This window comes from Lolium rigidum, chromosome 4 (assembly GCF_022539505.1).
Source record: "Lolium rigidum isolate FL_2022 chromosome 4, APGP_CSIRO_Lrig_0.1, whole genome shotgun sequence".
NCBI lineage: Eukaryota > Viridiplantae > Streptophyta > Magnoliopsida > Poales > Poaceae > Lolium > Lolium rigidum.
The window spans coordinates 155,025,527-155,040,572 of NC_061511.1; the positions used below are offsets into that span (position 1 = coordinate 155,025,527).

At 39.8% G+C, this 15,046-nt stretch overlaps 1 protein-coding gene across 1 annotated transcript; it reads right to left on the reverse strand.

Moving 5' to 3' along the window:
• Positions 1-13,206: 13,206 nt before the first annotated feature.
• LOC124647668 (putative B3 domain-containing protein Os10g0537100) lies at positions 13,207-14,055 on the reverse strand. Its single transcript, XM_047187575.1, has 2 exons — positions 13,548-14,055; positions 13,207-13,419 (listed from the first exon to the last, which is right to left on the reverse strand). Exons 1-2 carry the CDS (start codon positions 14,037-14,039, stop codon positions 13,207-13,209), a joined length of 705 nt encoding a protein of 234 aa, XP_047043531.1. The 5' UTR covers positions 14,040-14,055.
• Between the last annotated feature and the right edge of the window lie 991 nt (positions 14,056-15,046).

Sequence of the window (15,046 nt, forward strand, 5' to 3'; positions counted from 1 at the left end):
TTAGCCACCCTATGGCATATGCCGTGACGATACCACGACAATTATTAAATATCAATTCCCACTCAAGAAAGGTATGGAACACTTCCCTAGAAATAGAAATAAATTACCTTTTTATTCTATTATTAGGATAAATTATGATGTTGATGCTTCTTCACTTGAAAATACTTGATTCAAGCTTTCTGCGCCTAGCTGAAAGGCGTTAAAGAAAAGCGCTCTTAGGAGATAACCCATGTTTTATTTCTGTATTTTTTCTCTTATTGAGTCTTGGAAGTTGTTACCTCTGTAAAAACCTCCCTTATCCTTTTTATTTCATTTTTGTGCCAAGGATAGCCTCTAATAGAAAGAAGGTACGATTTGGGGAAGTTGTTGTCCTGAAATAGATTATGTATTGCCACCAAAAAAATTAGTATTCTCGGCCAGAATGTCGGATTGATCTGATAATTTTTTAGCATATGCCCTGGGTTATTATATAACTTTCATTAGTTTTTCACTTTTCATTCGAGCAACATAGAATTTTCGAAAAATCGATCTTTACATGTTGTTGTTTTGGCTGAGATTTACGCCACTATTGCATTGCCTCTTAATCTTTTTTCTTTTTTAGTCCTCCAATAATCATGAAACATGCAAAATAGATGAAATAACATAAGTATCATCTCCAAATATGAAATATATCAATGAATAACAGCAAATTATGATATAAAATAGTGATGCAAAATGGACGTATCAACAGATTTCTGCCACTATTTGCATTTGCCTCTGAATCTTTTTCTTTTTTAATTCTTTTAAGAGAAAGAGCTTTTAAAAGAAGTTTTTAGATTAGCTAATGTTATAATGGATGTTTGACTTATGTTAGAACTGAACCAAAGTGGATTTGTTAATTTGATTGCACTAATGTTGCTAATGAAAATTGTGTGTTGTTTTGTCTGAAGTTTTCAAGTGTAGGGAGAGAAGAATGATGTGATGATATGAAGGATGGACAAAAGCTCAAGTTTGGGGATTCCCATGTCACCCCAAGAAATATCGAAGAGGTACAGGTGTCAAAGCTTGGGGATGCCCAAGGCATTCCCTTCTTCATCAATAAAAATATCAGGTCATATTTCAAGACACTATATTTATATTGTTTCATATGCTATGTGTTGTTCTTGGAGCATTTTTTTGTTTTTTTTTGCTGTAGTATATGGTTGGATCCCAGCAGACTTGTTTTGGAGAATGACAGACTCCATTTTTATTGCATGGAACACTCTAGTTTTCACTCTTATTGTTCTGCGAGTGTTCTCTTTTGCTAGTACTGCGTTTAGCTCTTGTTTTTTACTCGTATTTTATTCAGAACTTGTTAGTTTTCTTTAGTTAGGTATGATTAGCTCTTTGTTCTTTATTTATTATTATCTATGAGAGTTATTTCAAACAAATTGATTGGTGTTGGAGACGAGTAAAATATTTCATGCTTACAGTGGTGCAAAATGAAGCTTATTTAGACTGTGGCTTAGACTTTAGCATGTCATGTTAGATGTTATTTTAATTATATGTTTAGTAGTTATTGTTGTAGCATGATTTCTCTCAAATATCTGAGAGTGCTTAATGTGCCATTGAAAGAATCATGTGCCGTTTCCATCATACAAAAGCATATATAATATTGTGGTATTCTCCTTTGATGCTTTAATTGGGTTGACTTGGCACATGCTTACACCATGTTATGACTACAAACCAGTCACCTCAAGCCTCTATGATCATTTAGTTTTTAACTTGTAATATCACTTTATGATTTAATTAATAATGTTTTGTCGCTATGCATGATTATGGTCATTATTGCTCTCTTAGTTGGTCGATCCTAGTCTTATGCTAGCCTTCACCTGTACTGAGTATGAGCTCTACTCGTGCATCTAACTACTAAAAACCAAAATTTTCCAATTGTGTCCACCATACCTACCAATATGTGGTATTTCACCGTCACTCCAAAGTAAATTGCTTGTGTGCTACCTTTAAAACCTTCAAAAATTATTACATGTTTTGTGTTCCTATTTTAGCTCATGAGGAAGTGTTGAATGCTTTATTGTCTCTTTCATGTTTATTTTGGCTTGACACCTTGAATAGCATGCATAATGTGCTAGTCCCCAATATTGCAGAAAGAGCAGGCAAGCGGGTGCCCAGCCCACAAAATATAAAATAAAAAAATAATCAATAAATCTCCTAACACTATGGGCTTGAAAAATTATGAACTTAGCTTGTTCAAACAAAGGAGAAGAGGAACTTTATTGTTATCTCTATGGGAGCCGCTCTTGAAGCCATTAAATATGAATGGATGACAGATCATTTGGTTCCATTCATTGACATAGACATACATACCTCGCAAAAAACATTTTCAACACCTCTATTTTATTCAAATAAAAAACTCTAGCACATGAGTAATCTTGCTTCACTCTGCGCAGGGCCTTTCTTTTACTTTTATGTTGAGTCTTCATCTTCAAACTTTATGCACCAATTAAGAGAGCATAGTTGTCATTATGAGTGTAATGTGCATAGTCCCAAAATTTATTATTGATTGATTCATGATTATGTTATTGCTTGTTCTCAAATTATTTGTATCTAGTCACCCTTTGAACTTTAAAGGTGTCCTGGCATTTATGTTTTTCTATTCCATGAAGGACAAGCTGAATACCACTTTGCTATGTTTTATCTATGCTAAAAAACAAAAAGTTGCTTTCAGTGCACTATTATTCAAGATCTTTTGTTTGGGTTACTTCTTATGTTGTAACATAGTTGCTAAGTTCTATTGTTAGAATTATATTTATCATGCCTATGTTTAGAGTACTTTATTCCTAGCTCACAATACTTTTACAATAACTTGATCAGGATTGTGTTGGCTGCATGTCACCTCAAAAATTATTTTTGTTATCACTTACCTACTCGAGGATGAGCAGGAGTTAAGCTTGGGGATGCCGATACGTTGCAAATGTATCTATAATTTTTGATGCTCCATGCTTGTTTTACACCAATTTCTATATGTTTTGTTTACACTTCGTGGCATTTTTATGCATTTTCTGAAACTAACCTATTAACAAGATGCCACAGTGCCAGTTCCTGTTTTCTGCTCTTTTTGTATTTCACAAAAGTTGTATAGGAAATATTCTTGGAATTAGACGAAATAAAAGCCAAAGTTTCTGTTTTACCATCACGAAGACGGAATCCAGAGGGAGACAGAGAAGAGCCAGGAGGTGGCCACACCACCCCTAGGTGCGTCCCACCCCTGGCCGCACCTAGGTATGGTGTGGGCCCCTCGGGAGCCCACCGACCTCACCCTTCCGCCTATATATTCATCTGTTTGGGAAAAACCTAAATACCTGAGCCTCCATCCATGAAAAGTTCCGTAGCCTCCACCATCGTCGACCCTAGCTCGGGAGGGTTCTGAAGCTCTTCCCGGTACCCTGCCGGAGAGGGAGATCATCACCGGAGGCCTCTTCATCACCATGCCCACCTCCGAAGTGATGCGTGAGTAGTTCATCTTTGGACTACGGGTCCATAGCAGTTGCTAGATGGTTTTCTTCTCCACATTATGCTTCATAGTTAGATCTTGTGAGCTGCCTATCATGATAAAGATCATCTTTATGTAATGCTACATGTTGTGTTTGCTGGGATCCGATGAATATTGAATACTATGGTTGAGTTGATTATAGACCTATTTATATATCATTTGTGATCTTGCATGCTCTCCGTTGCTAGTAGATGCTCTGGCCAAGTATGTGCTTATGACTCCAAGATGGAGTATTTATGCTCGATAATGGGTTCATGTCTCTAGTAATCTGGGAGAGTGACAATAACTTCTAAGGTTGTAGATGTGTTGTTGCTACTAGGGAGAAAATAACAATGCTTTATCCAAGGATAATTCTACTGTTTACTTTACACACTTTACTTAATGCAATAATCTGTTTCTTGCAACTTAATCTGGATGCTAACCTGAAGGTGGATTATTATTCATAGTTGTAGTTGGATTACGGTCTATGAATATTGTTGTAATGCCCAAACGAATCTCATAGTAATCATCTTATCATGTATGGTCTTTATTTTGTCAAATGCCCAGCTGTAATTTGTTTACCGAGCATGTTATTTATCTTTATGGAGAGACACCTCTAATGAATTATAGACCCCGATCCTTTCTTTTACACTGATAAAACTATATACTATAAGGCACTGTTCTCTTTATTTCACTGCAAACAAACATCTCTTTCCACACTATACGTCTAATCTTTTGTTTTATGCAAAACCAGTGAGATTGACAACCTCACTGTAAGTTGGGGCGAAGTATTTTGGTTGTGTTGTGTGCAGGTTTCACGTTGTTGATGACACTGGTAGTGCGCCCTGCCAAAGTCAGCCAGAAACACCTTCAGAAGTGATTTCTTTTCTCCTAATGGTCGATTAAACCTTGGTTTCTTACTGAGGGAAAACTTGCTGTTGTGCTCATCGTACCTTCTTGTTGGGGTTTCCCAACTGCGTGCTCTGCACAACATCAATCTACTAAAAGATATGTAAAAGATGTGATTTCGAGAAAGCTTCGGTGGACAGAGGCAGTTGAAAATTATCAGTAAGTTGGTCAAGAGACCTAAATTTCAACATAGAAGCATTCTCATCCACGGAGAAAGAAAAATATGTGGAAGTTGTCTACTTAAGGGCCTAGTAGACCACTTGTGATGCCACAAAAGAACTGGTGAGCTAAGGACAATTGAGCACGAAGTAATGCCTTTGAAAGGGACATGGCGTTTATGCACACATGCACAAAAAAAATCTTGGGTACATGTTCCTCAAGAAGCCATTTCATGAAAAACTGATATCTTTGGTGTCATATGTAAAGACAAAATCTAGTTCTAAGAAAAGGCTCTTAGTGAGAAATTGCTTTATATTTTTTTACACAATACACAAAATAAGTCGATTATCCTCAAAAATTGGCATGTGTACGTAGAATATCGATATGTGCAAGCCAAATTTTTGTTCGTATTTTTTTTGACAGTTCAAAATATTTTTTTACGGTGGTAGGAGCATATGCACATGGGATCAAACGTGTGTTTCCTCTTTGAAAGCCCCCAAACACCTGAGACAATCCTTTGGCCAAAACAAGACATCTCTAGACTTTGCAGATGGTATGGAATTATAGTAATATACCTCCAAATCAATTTGACCCAAAGCAGATTAGCTCCGTTGTAGAACTTATGGAGGTGTTTCATCAGTAAGCAGTTATTTTGCGAAGAGAAGTTAACAACACCAAGTTCATCTTGGTCCTTAGGACGATAGACAAGCTCACAGGCTGGTAAACGAGTTTTTTTTGCTTCGAGATAATTTTTCATCCACTGGCATTGTCCTCTATATTTATCAAATTCACTGAGAACCAACTGGTAAACCTTGATGGTACTCAAATAGAAAGTAAACAAAGAGGATAAGACTGAGTTGACAAGCCTGAGTTTACCACCATAGCTAAGGCACATGGAACTTAGCTTGTTTCATGGAGTTTATCAAATTCACTAAGCTACTTTCGAAGTCCAATTTGAGAATGACCATTTCTCTTTTAGGCTTGCGGCATTGATGCAGATACTCATAGGCCCATGAGAGACAATCGTGTATAGTTCTTGATTTAATAAATCCATATTGATTCTCATGGATCAATTAATAATAATTTCTGGAGTCTATTTGCAAGTAGCTTAGTGAGAAGTTTAAGGGTACAAAAAAGCGAGATCGTCCTATAGTCATTAGTAGAGGGAACATCTTATCTTTTAAGGACGAAAGTAATAAAGCAGACATTTATACTTTCCAGGCAAAGGTTGCCTTGGTTTAACTGACTACAGAGCTCAAAGAAATCCTTCTTAATTATATGTCAATATTTCCTCAAAAGTTCATCATTAAAGCCATTAGGGCTAGGAGATTTATTATTGGTAAAATCATTAACCACATCATCAATTTCCTTAGGGGTGAAGGGCTCCTCAATAAAATCAAGATACAATGTGTTGGCCTAGACAGAATCCATATTGAAATGGTTAGTAGTAGGTTCTAATCTGCCCAGTCTATCTTTATAGGAATTTAAAAGATAAGCAACCTTTTTTCATGAGTACTAACTGATGTGCCAACCTCCAATATCAGCGAGGCGAGATGATTTACCTTTTTTTGCACTATTGCTGAAGAATGGGAGAACTTAGAATTTGAATCTCCCAATGTAACCCACTTTTATCTTGCATCTGTGCTTCCAGTAAGCCAATTGCTGCTTGAGGACGATTGCAAGAAGGGTTTTGAGTCAAAATTTCAAAGAACTTTCTCTAGCAGTTAAGACCTTGAAGTTTTCAACGGAGTCAAGCAAGGCAATGACAGAATTGCAATCAACAATTTCATCTTTGAGGGAGGAAAAAAGACTTCACCAGTTTTCTGGATCCTTTCTAAGCACTTTGAGTTTAGATGTAATATTTTAGCATCATCAGCATAATGAATAGACTAGGTCCGAGCCTTTTCAACAAATGGAAAAACGCCATCCATATCTACCTTCAAAGAGAAAAATTTGACCTTTTGGAATAGAACTCTCAAAGGGAACAACATAGGGGATATGATCTGAGGTAGTCAAAGCCAAGGGTGTGTGGCCAAAGTGTTTGGGAAGATTTTTTCGGGGAAAGAGAGGAAAATAACCAGTCCAATCTTTGTAGAAGAGGTGCAGCCTTCATATTAGTCCAAGTGAACTTTCTACATTTCAAGGGATTTCAATCAAGCCAAGATTACTAATGGCTTCATTAAAGAATAGCATTTTATTAATGTCCCCCAAGGTTTATTTCAGTCTATAGGTCATCTTATGAGATATAAATCCGCAACAATTAATGAGCCAATTTGTATCATCTAAAAATTGGATATTGTAAAAGTAAATAAGAGAGAAACTAAATATGTTGTGCATCTTGACTAGCAGGGAGCATAAATATTAGTGAGTGTACAAGACACTGCATCTTTGGTTGAATCTAACTCAACACATAAAGTGAATAGTTATTCTAAAACACAAATGTACCAATAAAAACAGAGAAATCCCAAATGGGAAATATAACACCTGGTCTCCCCACGGTAGGTTGAAAGGCAAAAGAGTCAAAGTTCCTAGGGAAGAATTGCCCGATGAAAGAAATATCCATATTCTCTCCCTTTGTTTCATGTAAGCAGCTAATTAATGTGACACCTACTTTCCTTGATCTTTTTTGAAAGGAATGTGGCAGGGGAAGCCCCTACATCATTTTTTAAAACAATAAGAACCCAAATGTGTATCCGTGGGGACTTGAATTTGGGTTGTTGGATTGTACATTCACTTCCATGACCAAAGTGATCTAGGCTCGCTTCTTTTTCCTTGATCGTATTAAATATAGGAGTCCATTCGTCCTTACTGCTGAGGCCCCTAATATTCCAATTCAAGACCTTCCAACACTCTTTCGCAAAAAAAAGAGACCTTCCAACACTATATATACATGTGTGTACTCATTATACCAAACAAGGGATTGCAATAGAGCTATGCATATTGGAACCAACATGCAACGGAAAGGAATATTATTGCAACATAAAGTAATAGGGCATACAACAAATAGGGATTGCACTCCACATGTATCGAAACCGCTCTCGGACAACCCAAGAATTTATCCGAGATGGACCATGACATATATAGCACAACAGGGCTTACGCAGCCCACAAAGACCATCGCAAAGCTTACATAACACAAACATTTCCCTAAGATGGACCAGACCATTACCACAAGCACATAGTAGAAATTGATCATTATAAACCATAGAGGGATAAATTGCCAAGCGATATAAAAGCACCCAGAGAACCAAAGAGATAGTAGACAACTAAGGGACAAGATAGTCAACAAGATTAAGGCCAGACTCTTACAAAAGCAGGTAGGCATGTCTACTTATCTACTGATCATCAGAGTCATAATCTTCAGAGGAGGGGATCCCATCATCTCCCTCCATCTCACCATGATCAAGCATGTAATTTTTCCTATGAATACCTTTGGAATATAGAATTGAGGCAATCGAATTTCTATGGAATCGATTTCTATACCCTTCGTTCCATATGAATCACATTATGAGCTTAAACCTTTTTTGACAAGTTCAATGAACTTTACACTATCTCTCTCCTCAATCCTGCAAAATTTATGTGCTTATGTCCAGTGCACCATCCAAAGACACATCTTACTAAATTCTTGTGTTTCAAATTTTTAGGACTTTATAAGGATGAGAACGGGAAGGGATATTCCCATATCCTATTCTTCAAGGTGAGTCCTCTAACATGGGTGGGTGGGTCCACAACCGCATGTTCCCACCATTGCACCACAAATGCGTTACAATCCCATATAAATATATAGTACATGGCATCTCAATGATGTATTTTTTATATTCCTATGTTTAGAAAATCATGCAATCCAAAGAGGCCCTTATAGGGTTATTGGATTATATACAATAGAAGGAATATCTATCTCGGAGTGGGGAGAAGTATCTTGCCACCTCTTGAGACCTTTTCTCTACTACTACACACGAACACAAGATTGTTGGGGCTAGATTTGGCAGAGATAGTTCATATAATGAGAAAACATGATGGATATAGTGATTCATATCACTAATCAAACAGCATGCCAGTAGATGTGTTTGCGCATTCCTAATTTGTCACTCTACATATTTACTTTAGCATGAATAGCATTTTGAGGTGGGCCCCCCATATAGGATAACATTTTGATCAGAGTTTCAAAATGTTAGAAGAGTTGGCTTGGGGAAGAGACAAAATGACTATTATTCCCTAGCATGCCATGTTGCTCGGCTTGTTATTTCATCCCCTTCCATTATCGCAACAACCAATCGCTACGTCACGCTACATATGTAAACCCTTTTCCAAGCTCAAAGGTAGAGGTAGGATTACCCACCCCAACAGTTGTCACCTTTTTGGACTCTTTTAGAAAATGTACCCATGCTATTCATTAAGAGAGCTAGAAGAGCCCGTGAAAATCAAGAATGGGTTGGCAGATATGTTTTTAACATGACTTCAATTAAAACCAAACTATGTGTAAGAGAACTGGCCGGGAAGACTTAGGAAGCTTGAAACGCCCCTAAGCCATGCTTGAATCCAAGATTGCAGCTCGACCATGATCTTTTTGTTGGGTCATGTTTGTTGGTCGCTTCGTTGTCGAACATAACTAAATTTCCTTCTTTTCAAATCATCCACTATGTTAACATATCAAGGGGGTTTCATGTTTTTCCCTCCTGCTAGATCTCCTTGTCATGAAGCGCGTCAAGCCTTTGGAGACTGAAAAGGAAATAAAAGATGAAGACCTAAATGATCAGAAAATATATCACAACATAAAGTGGGTTGGAGCATCAGATATTTGGTGGAGTATTCATGCAATTGGCTATTTTTACCGACATCCAGTGGTATCACCTTTGGGGCTGGAAGAAAATAAAATTCAACGGAAACTATATTGGCAAAACGTGCCTGCCCTAGCTCGTTAGTGCGGCGCAAAAAAATAGTTTGCCAGGGGAGATTACCTGTGGAGCCTAGCAACTTTGAATTTTTTTTCCTGCAAAACTGCACGGCCGTGACTCCCTTGATCCCACGGGCGTGTACGTTCGTGTCATACCGTGGTGTCATTTGCCGTTCGCGTGATCTTGCTCCAAATTCAAATAGTAAGCCAATGAAGAAATATCTACATAAAAGGTGAAACATGAAACATTCACTAGTGGGATATATGGATCGATCTGGAATTTAAGGCATGCCTGTGTTGGGGATGGTTGATATGCGCAATACATCACACATGTATTTTGCCAAAAAAAATCAATGATAATATGTTTGTAATATCTCTCGTACTCATTTTGGACAACCGTATTTAGACAATTTGTGATGTGAAAAGCAACATGATAGAAATTCACTTAATAAAATGTGTGTAATATTTTGTCGTCTTTGGTAGCCATATCTTCTTGTGGAAGAGGCCCTTGAGAGGTAGCTTTAAAACCCATATCATTGGCGCAAAATCATAGTTATATATTAGAGTGGTTCCACCAACTGAACCACATAAACTTGGAACTAAAGAAACAAAACCCATATGGTGTGGCAATGCAATACGTATATCCTGAAGTGAACCGACAAAAGCATAGTGAATGGTCAAATGACTTCAAATAGTTTGAAATGTGTCAATATATTGATGTAGGTATTTAGGATTAATAATTTACATTGGGGTTATCATATAGGTTTAACTAAAAGGGAGGTGGTTGAGTTGAAAATAACCATGTAACTAAACCCCGACTTTTGTACAGAGGGTTATCGTGAGACAAAACTGAAGTATTTGATTTAGGCTAGATGACGCTGCCTAATCGGACTGGTCATGTACCGATTCCAAAGATCCTTCAATGAAAGAGAAGTGTTTTGTCATATTTTTCTAGGGGTGTAGCCAAGAATGATGAATCTTGCTTGCAAATATGAGTTTCATGTTTTGGTTACTTTGTACATCGATGTATTCCAAATGTAACTTGGCGTAGTATATCCACACCATCAGTCAAGGATCAATATTGCACAATGCCATGGGTGCGATTCAATCTCAGAGAAACACCCTAATAATAGTTTGCAAATATATATGACACTTTTGGGGGTGCACATCTACCTCGAGACTCAATTAATTAATTAATGTTAACATATCCTCATGTATATATGTAATTTAATGGAAGAGATTTATTCATTTGATTCTCTGTATCAACTGATGCACAAACATAACCTCAAAATATCAAGACAAGATTTACAGATTGACTTTGGTGTCACATATGGGTCTAGAAAGTAAACATAGCACCCTTGTTCAAATAGAAAGACATTTCCATGCAGAGTAAAGATTCACGCATGTCATGTCCCGGTGACGAGCATGGAGCATGGGTCTTTTTCTCATTATCCCCTGAGGCAATATCATTTTCTCTCCCATGAGAATTAATATTTCTCATAAATCTTCTTCACCACGGCATGGAGTCTTCCCCATGTGCCACAAGGGAAGCTTGAAAAGGGCATCGTCGCGGAAACATATCCTTAACGGATTCAGTGATACTTTGTTTCAGAAGACCGGGATGGTAAGTCATGGTAATGCGGAGAAATAAGTAACATAGAAATATCTCACACGGCGTGGATAAATGTGAATGCTATACTAGCGCTTGCCTTTTGCAGTGTCAGATTTCCATCTATATATCATATATATATCCATCTACACGTATAAACATTAGGACAACTGTAGGCCACAATTAGGTTCCTTCCTGTGTACTTTTGATTTGAGGTCAACTTTCTTGTACTCTTTTCAGAAAATTATATAGGATGTGGTCCATAGCCATGTATATTCACATAAGATAATGGCACTATTATATCCATCGTACTCAACCATATTTAGTTTATGGTTGTTAGGATCTTTTACGACATAACATGTCTCCATTGGACATTACAATCAATTAACTAGAGACTATGCCATATGGATATAATCAACTAAGAACCCCCACCCCTAGTTAGCAATTGACCGAAGCTATATATATATATATGCAGTCCCCTAAATATTATATGTCAACTGAAGGTAACTTGATATAGCTGTTTTTGGAATGGAAGTAGGCAAGTTGCACCCCTGGCGTCGATAGTTACACACACAACTAAACAGACTTGATACAGCCAGGAAGCAGGGTATTAATTTCAATACTAGCTGAATTAACCAGGCCGGCAGAATATCTGATGAATCTTGGACTGTAACAGAGATGTGCAGCATGCATGCAGACATCAGATGCAGCAGGAAAAGAATTGCACAAGAACCAAACCAAGAAACAGGACAGTGCTAGTAGCAGATCGATGTGGATATCTGTACATATAGGAGAAGGGTTAGGTTCTGACCAACTCTAGCACCTGTCTTGCTTAGGGAGGAGAGCCTTGTGACCAAGGTTTTAAATAGCGTGCTATTTCATTTAGCGAGGACCATCTCCAAATGCTATGCATGTTATAGCGCGCTATAACGCGTTATATATAAAATAGCGTTTTTTAAAAAGACATGCAAATGTTAAGGATTTCGGCAACTAAAATCTTGTCCAGCAGACAAATTGCATAACCAGATCGTTCAAAGTAGATTCCCAGGACCAAATTAAAGACAACATTTTTTAACACATATTAATATTATGATTTAGAGCCAAAAAGGCAACAACAAAGGTGAAAGCACTCATTCAGAATCGGAAGAACTACACATCAATAGTTCAATACATATACGCATCTACAAATCGAGATAAGGAGGAGGTTCTAGTCAGCTCTAACCTGGTGGGTGATTTTTCTAAGGCGTCTCCAACATCCGAGCCAAAGGAAGTAGCTGACAGAACTCTGTGGGAGGAAGCAACGGACGCCGACGTCATGCTGGAAGAGGCAGCCACCGCCGTCGCTTCCATGCGGAACTGCTAAACTGGAATTTAGGCTAGGTTTTGCCGTACCTATACGGGCTTTAGGTATTTAGCTTTGTTGGAGAAATTGGACTTTTTAGCGGATGGGTTGGCATGCAGTTTTGGACCTTTGTTTCTTGCAGCTAAACGTTTTAGCGCCGCTGCGTGCTATGTGTTTTAGCGCGATTTAGCACGATTTAGCGTGTTATTTCGTGTTTAGCACTGTAGCGACCATTTTCTGTCAAATATAGCGTGGAGGGTCCAAATCCGCTATTGCGCGCTAAAACCGGCGAAATTGCGCGCTATTTAAAACCTTGCTTGTGACCCGCTTCAGGAAACTGTAAGAGAAATCATAACCAAGCAAGACATAACTACATTGGGAATTTGGACTAACTAATTGTTATCATATGCAGGGTAAAAGTACCCTTACTCATTTCGATCTGAGTATGTAGGAATTAGGGAAGGATATCTCTAGGAATTACTAAGCCCCAGCATACAGATCTCTCTCTAACTCTCACAATTTCCAAAATACACTAGTACAAGATGGAAACGAAGAACAAATAACTATTTTAATTAGCAAAGCAAGCAAATCTTATGAACAAGCAAGAAATAGTTCATCTGAATGTTACAAATGCAGTGCTGGAGCTATATACGTACAAGCATCTAGCTTATCCAGTCATGCAATTCTTCTCTTGATCAGTTCGCGCGTGTCAGTACTCAGTACTCAGTATTCAGTACACGGCAGACTGCACTAGCTAGTTGCCGGCCGGCCTTAACTTGGATTCGATCACAGTCCAAGATCCAAGGAGCACGCCTCCTTCCCCGCCGTGGACGACGTAGACGATGACGGCGATGGCAGCAGTTGTTGCAGGAGCGTCGGCGCCACCGTATGCGTGACTCCGCACACGCCGCCTTCCTCCAGGGCCGGCGGGCAGTCGAGGTTCACGCCGAACAGCCGGACCCGCTTCTGCCTCGACGGTACCTCCAGTGCGGCACGTACCTGCACAGATTTGAGCACCACTGCCGCCGAAACTGGCTGCCGTAGGAACAGCACGTGACGGCTGGACATGGACCCCGCGGCGGCGGAGACGCCGCTGTAGGTGGTTCCATAGTCCCGCCGCCACGGGCAGAGCGGCACGGAGGGAGAGGCGCCGCCAGGCAATGCAACGACGAAGAAGTCGCCGGCGGCGGGAACACGTAGGCCGGGCGTCGGCGACGGAAATCGATGAAGAGGCGACGGCCCTCGCCGACGCCCCCGCGGCCGAAGAGGACGGTGTCGCCAGCGCCGAGGCGCTTCTCCTTGACGAAGCGACTCCAGCCCTTGGTCATCACGTAGCTCTGGCTGCTATTCCAGTACGAGTACCGGAACCGCCACGCCTTCCCCGCGCGGTCTTCGAAGCTCAGCACCATCCCCTTGCCGCTTCCGTTAGCCGCAGCCGCCGCAGCGGCGGCGCCGTCGAGCGGAAAGTAGCGCTCGGCGTGCTGCTTGGGGATGACCAGGCGGTTCAGCTTCCCCACGTCGCTCGGGGTCACCACCTTCTCGAACATGTGCTCCTTCTCCACGGCCGACGATGCGCAAACCCGCTCTGAATCCTCGCCGCCGATTGGGAGGAACTCCATAGATTGGGCGCGGTGGCTCCACAACCACAACCTCTCGATCGAGCTCCAGCTGCCGAGAGAAGGTGCTGACTTTGACTAGTATGCTATTTCTGGGAGCTGGGATGACAAGCAACACTACTATAAAAGCTGCTATTCTTGGAGATTTTTCTAGGGCTAATTAGCCTAATAGAATATGGGCCTCGAGAATCTTTGGTTGATTGGAGATTGGAATACATGCATATGTGTACTATGATATGTGATTATGCCATGGAATCGATGGATGAATATATAGATGCTAGAAATGGGGGGTAGCAAGCAAACTCAGGGGGGAAGCACAATGAAGGTTCTTGGATCTTGGTGTATGTGTGCAGTAGGTATATATGAGTGTATGTATGAGATAAGGTGGGAGAAAAGGTCGGGAACAATACAAGTTGCCCATGCCACCAGCTGCTTTCTTTCTTAAGGACGAAGATGGAAGAGAGAAAGATAGAGGGGATCTTAGCTACCTAGGGGTGGGGTGGAGAGAGATGGCTATGAGAGGGTGGGGAGCCCACAGGCTACGAATGATAGGGTTTGAGAGATCATGTGATGGAGCATGTCATTCTCAACAACCCAATTGGGTGTCATCAGTCAGCTCTATACATGAACGTGTGATTCTGATTGGCTGTGCTGCAATAGCCCATTAATTCATAAAACAAATTGTGTGGCATATGCACTGGCATGAGCACCGGCCGGGTGAGAATGGATGGATGGGTGAAGAGTCTATGCATGGGATGAAAGATATTTTAGGGCCTCTTCGAGTCAAAGGAACTCCATAGGGATTTTAGAGGATTCTAATTCTTACCTAGATTTTTTCCCCTATAAAGCTTGCCTGGTTTGTAGGAATAGAAACCATTGGAATATTTCCCATGCTCTACTTTTCATGCAATTCCATAGGAAATTTTCCCTCGGTCTAACCTAACGTAAATTTTATTTTACTTCTATGTCAACTATGGCAAACACAAAATATTGTGTTTTTTCTACAATGA

Coding starts and splice junctions, on each gene's coding strand:
- LOC124647668 (XM_047187575.1), bottom strand. CDS start 14,039: ATGGAGTTCCTCCCAATCGGCGGCGAGGATTCAGAGCGGGTTTGCGCA. Junction 13,420..13,547: donor CTCTCCCTCCGTGCCGCTCT/GCCCGTGGCGGC, acceptor AAATCTGTGCAG/GTACGTGCCGCACTGGAGGT.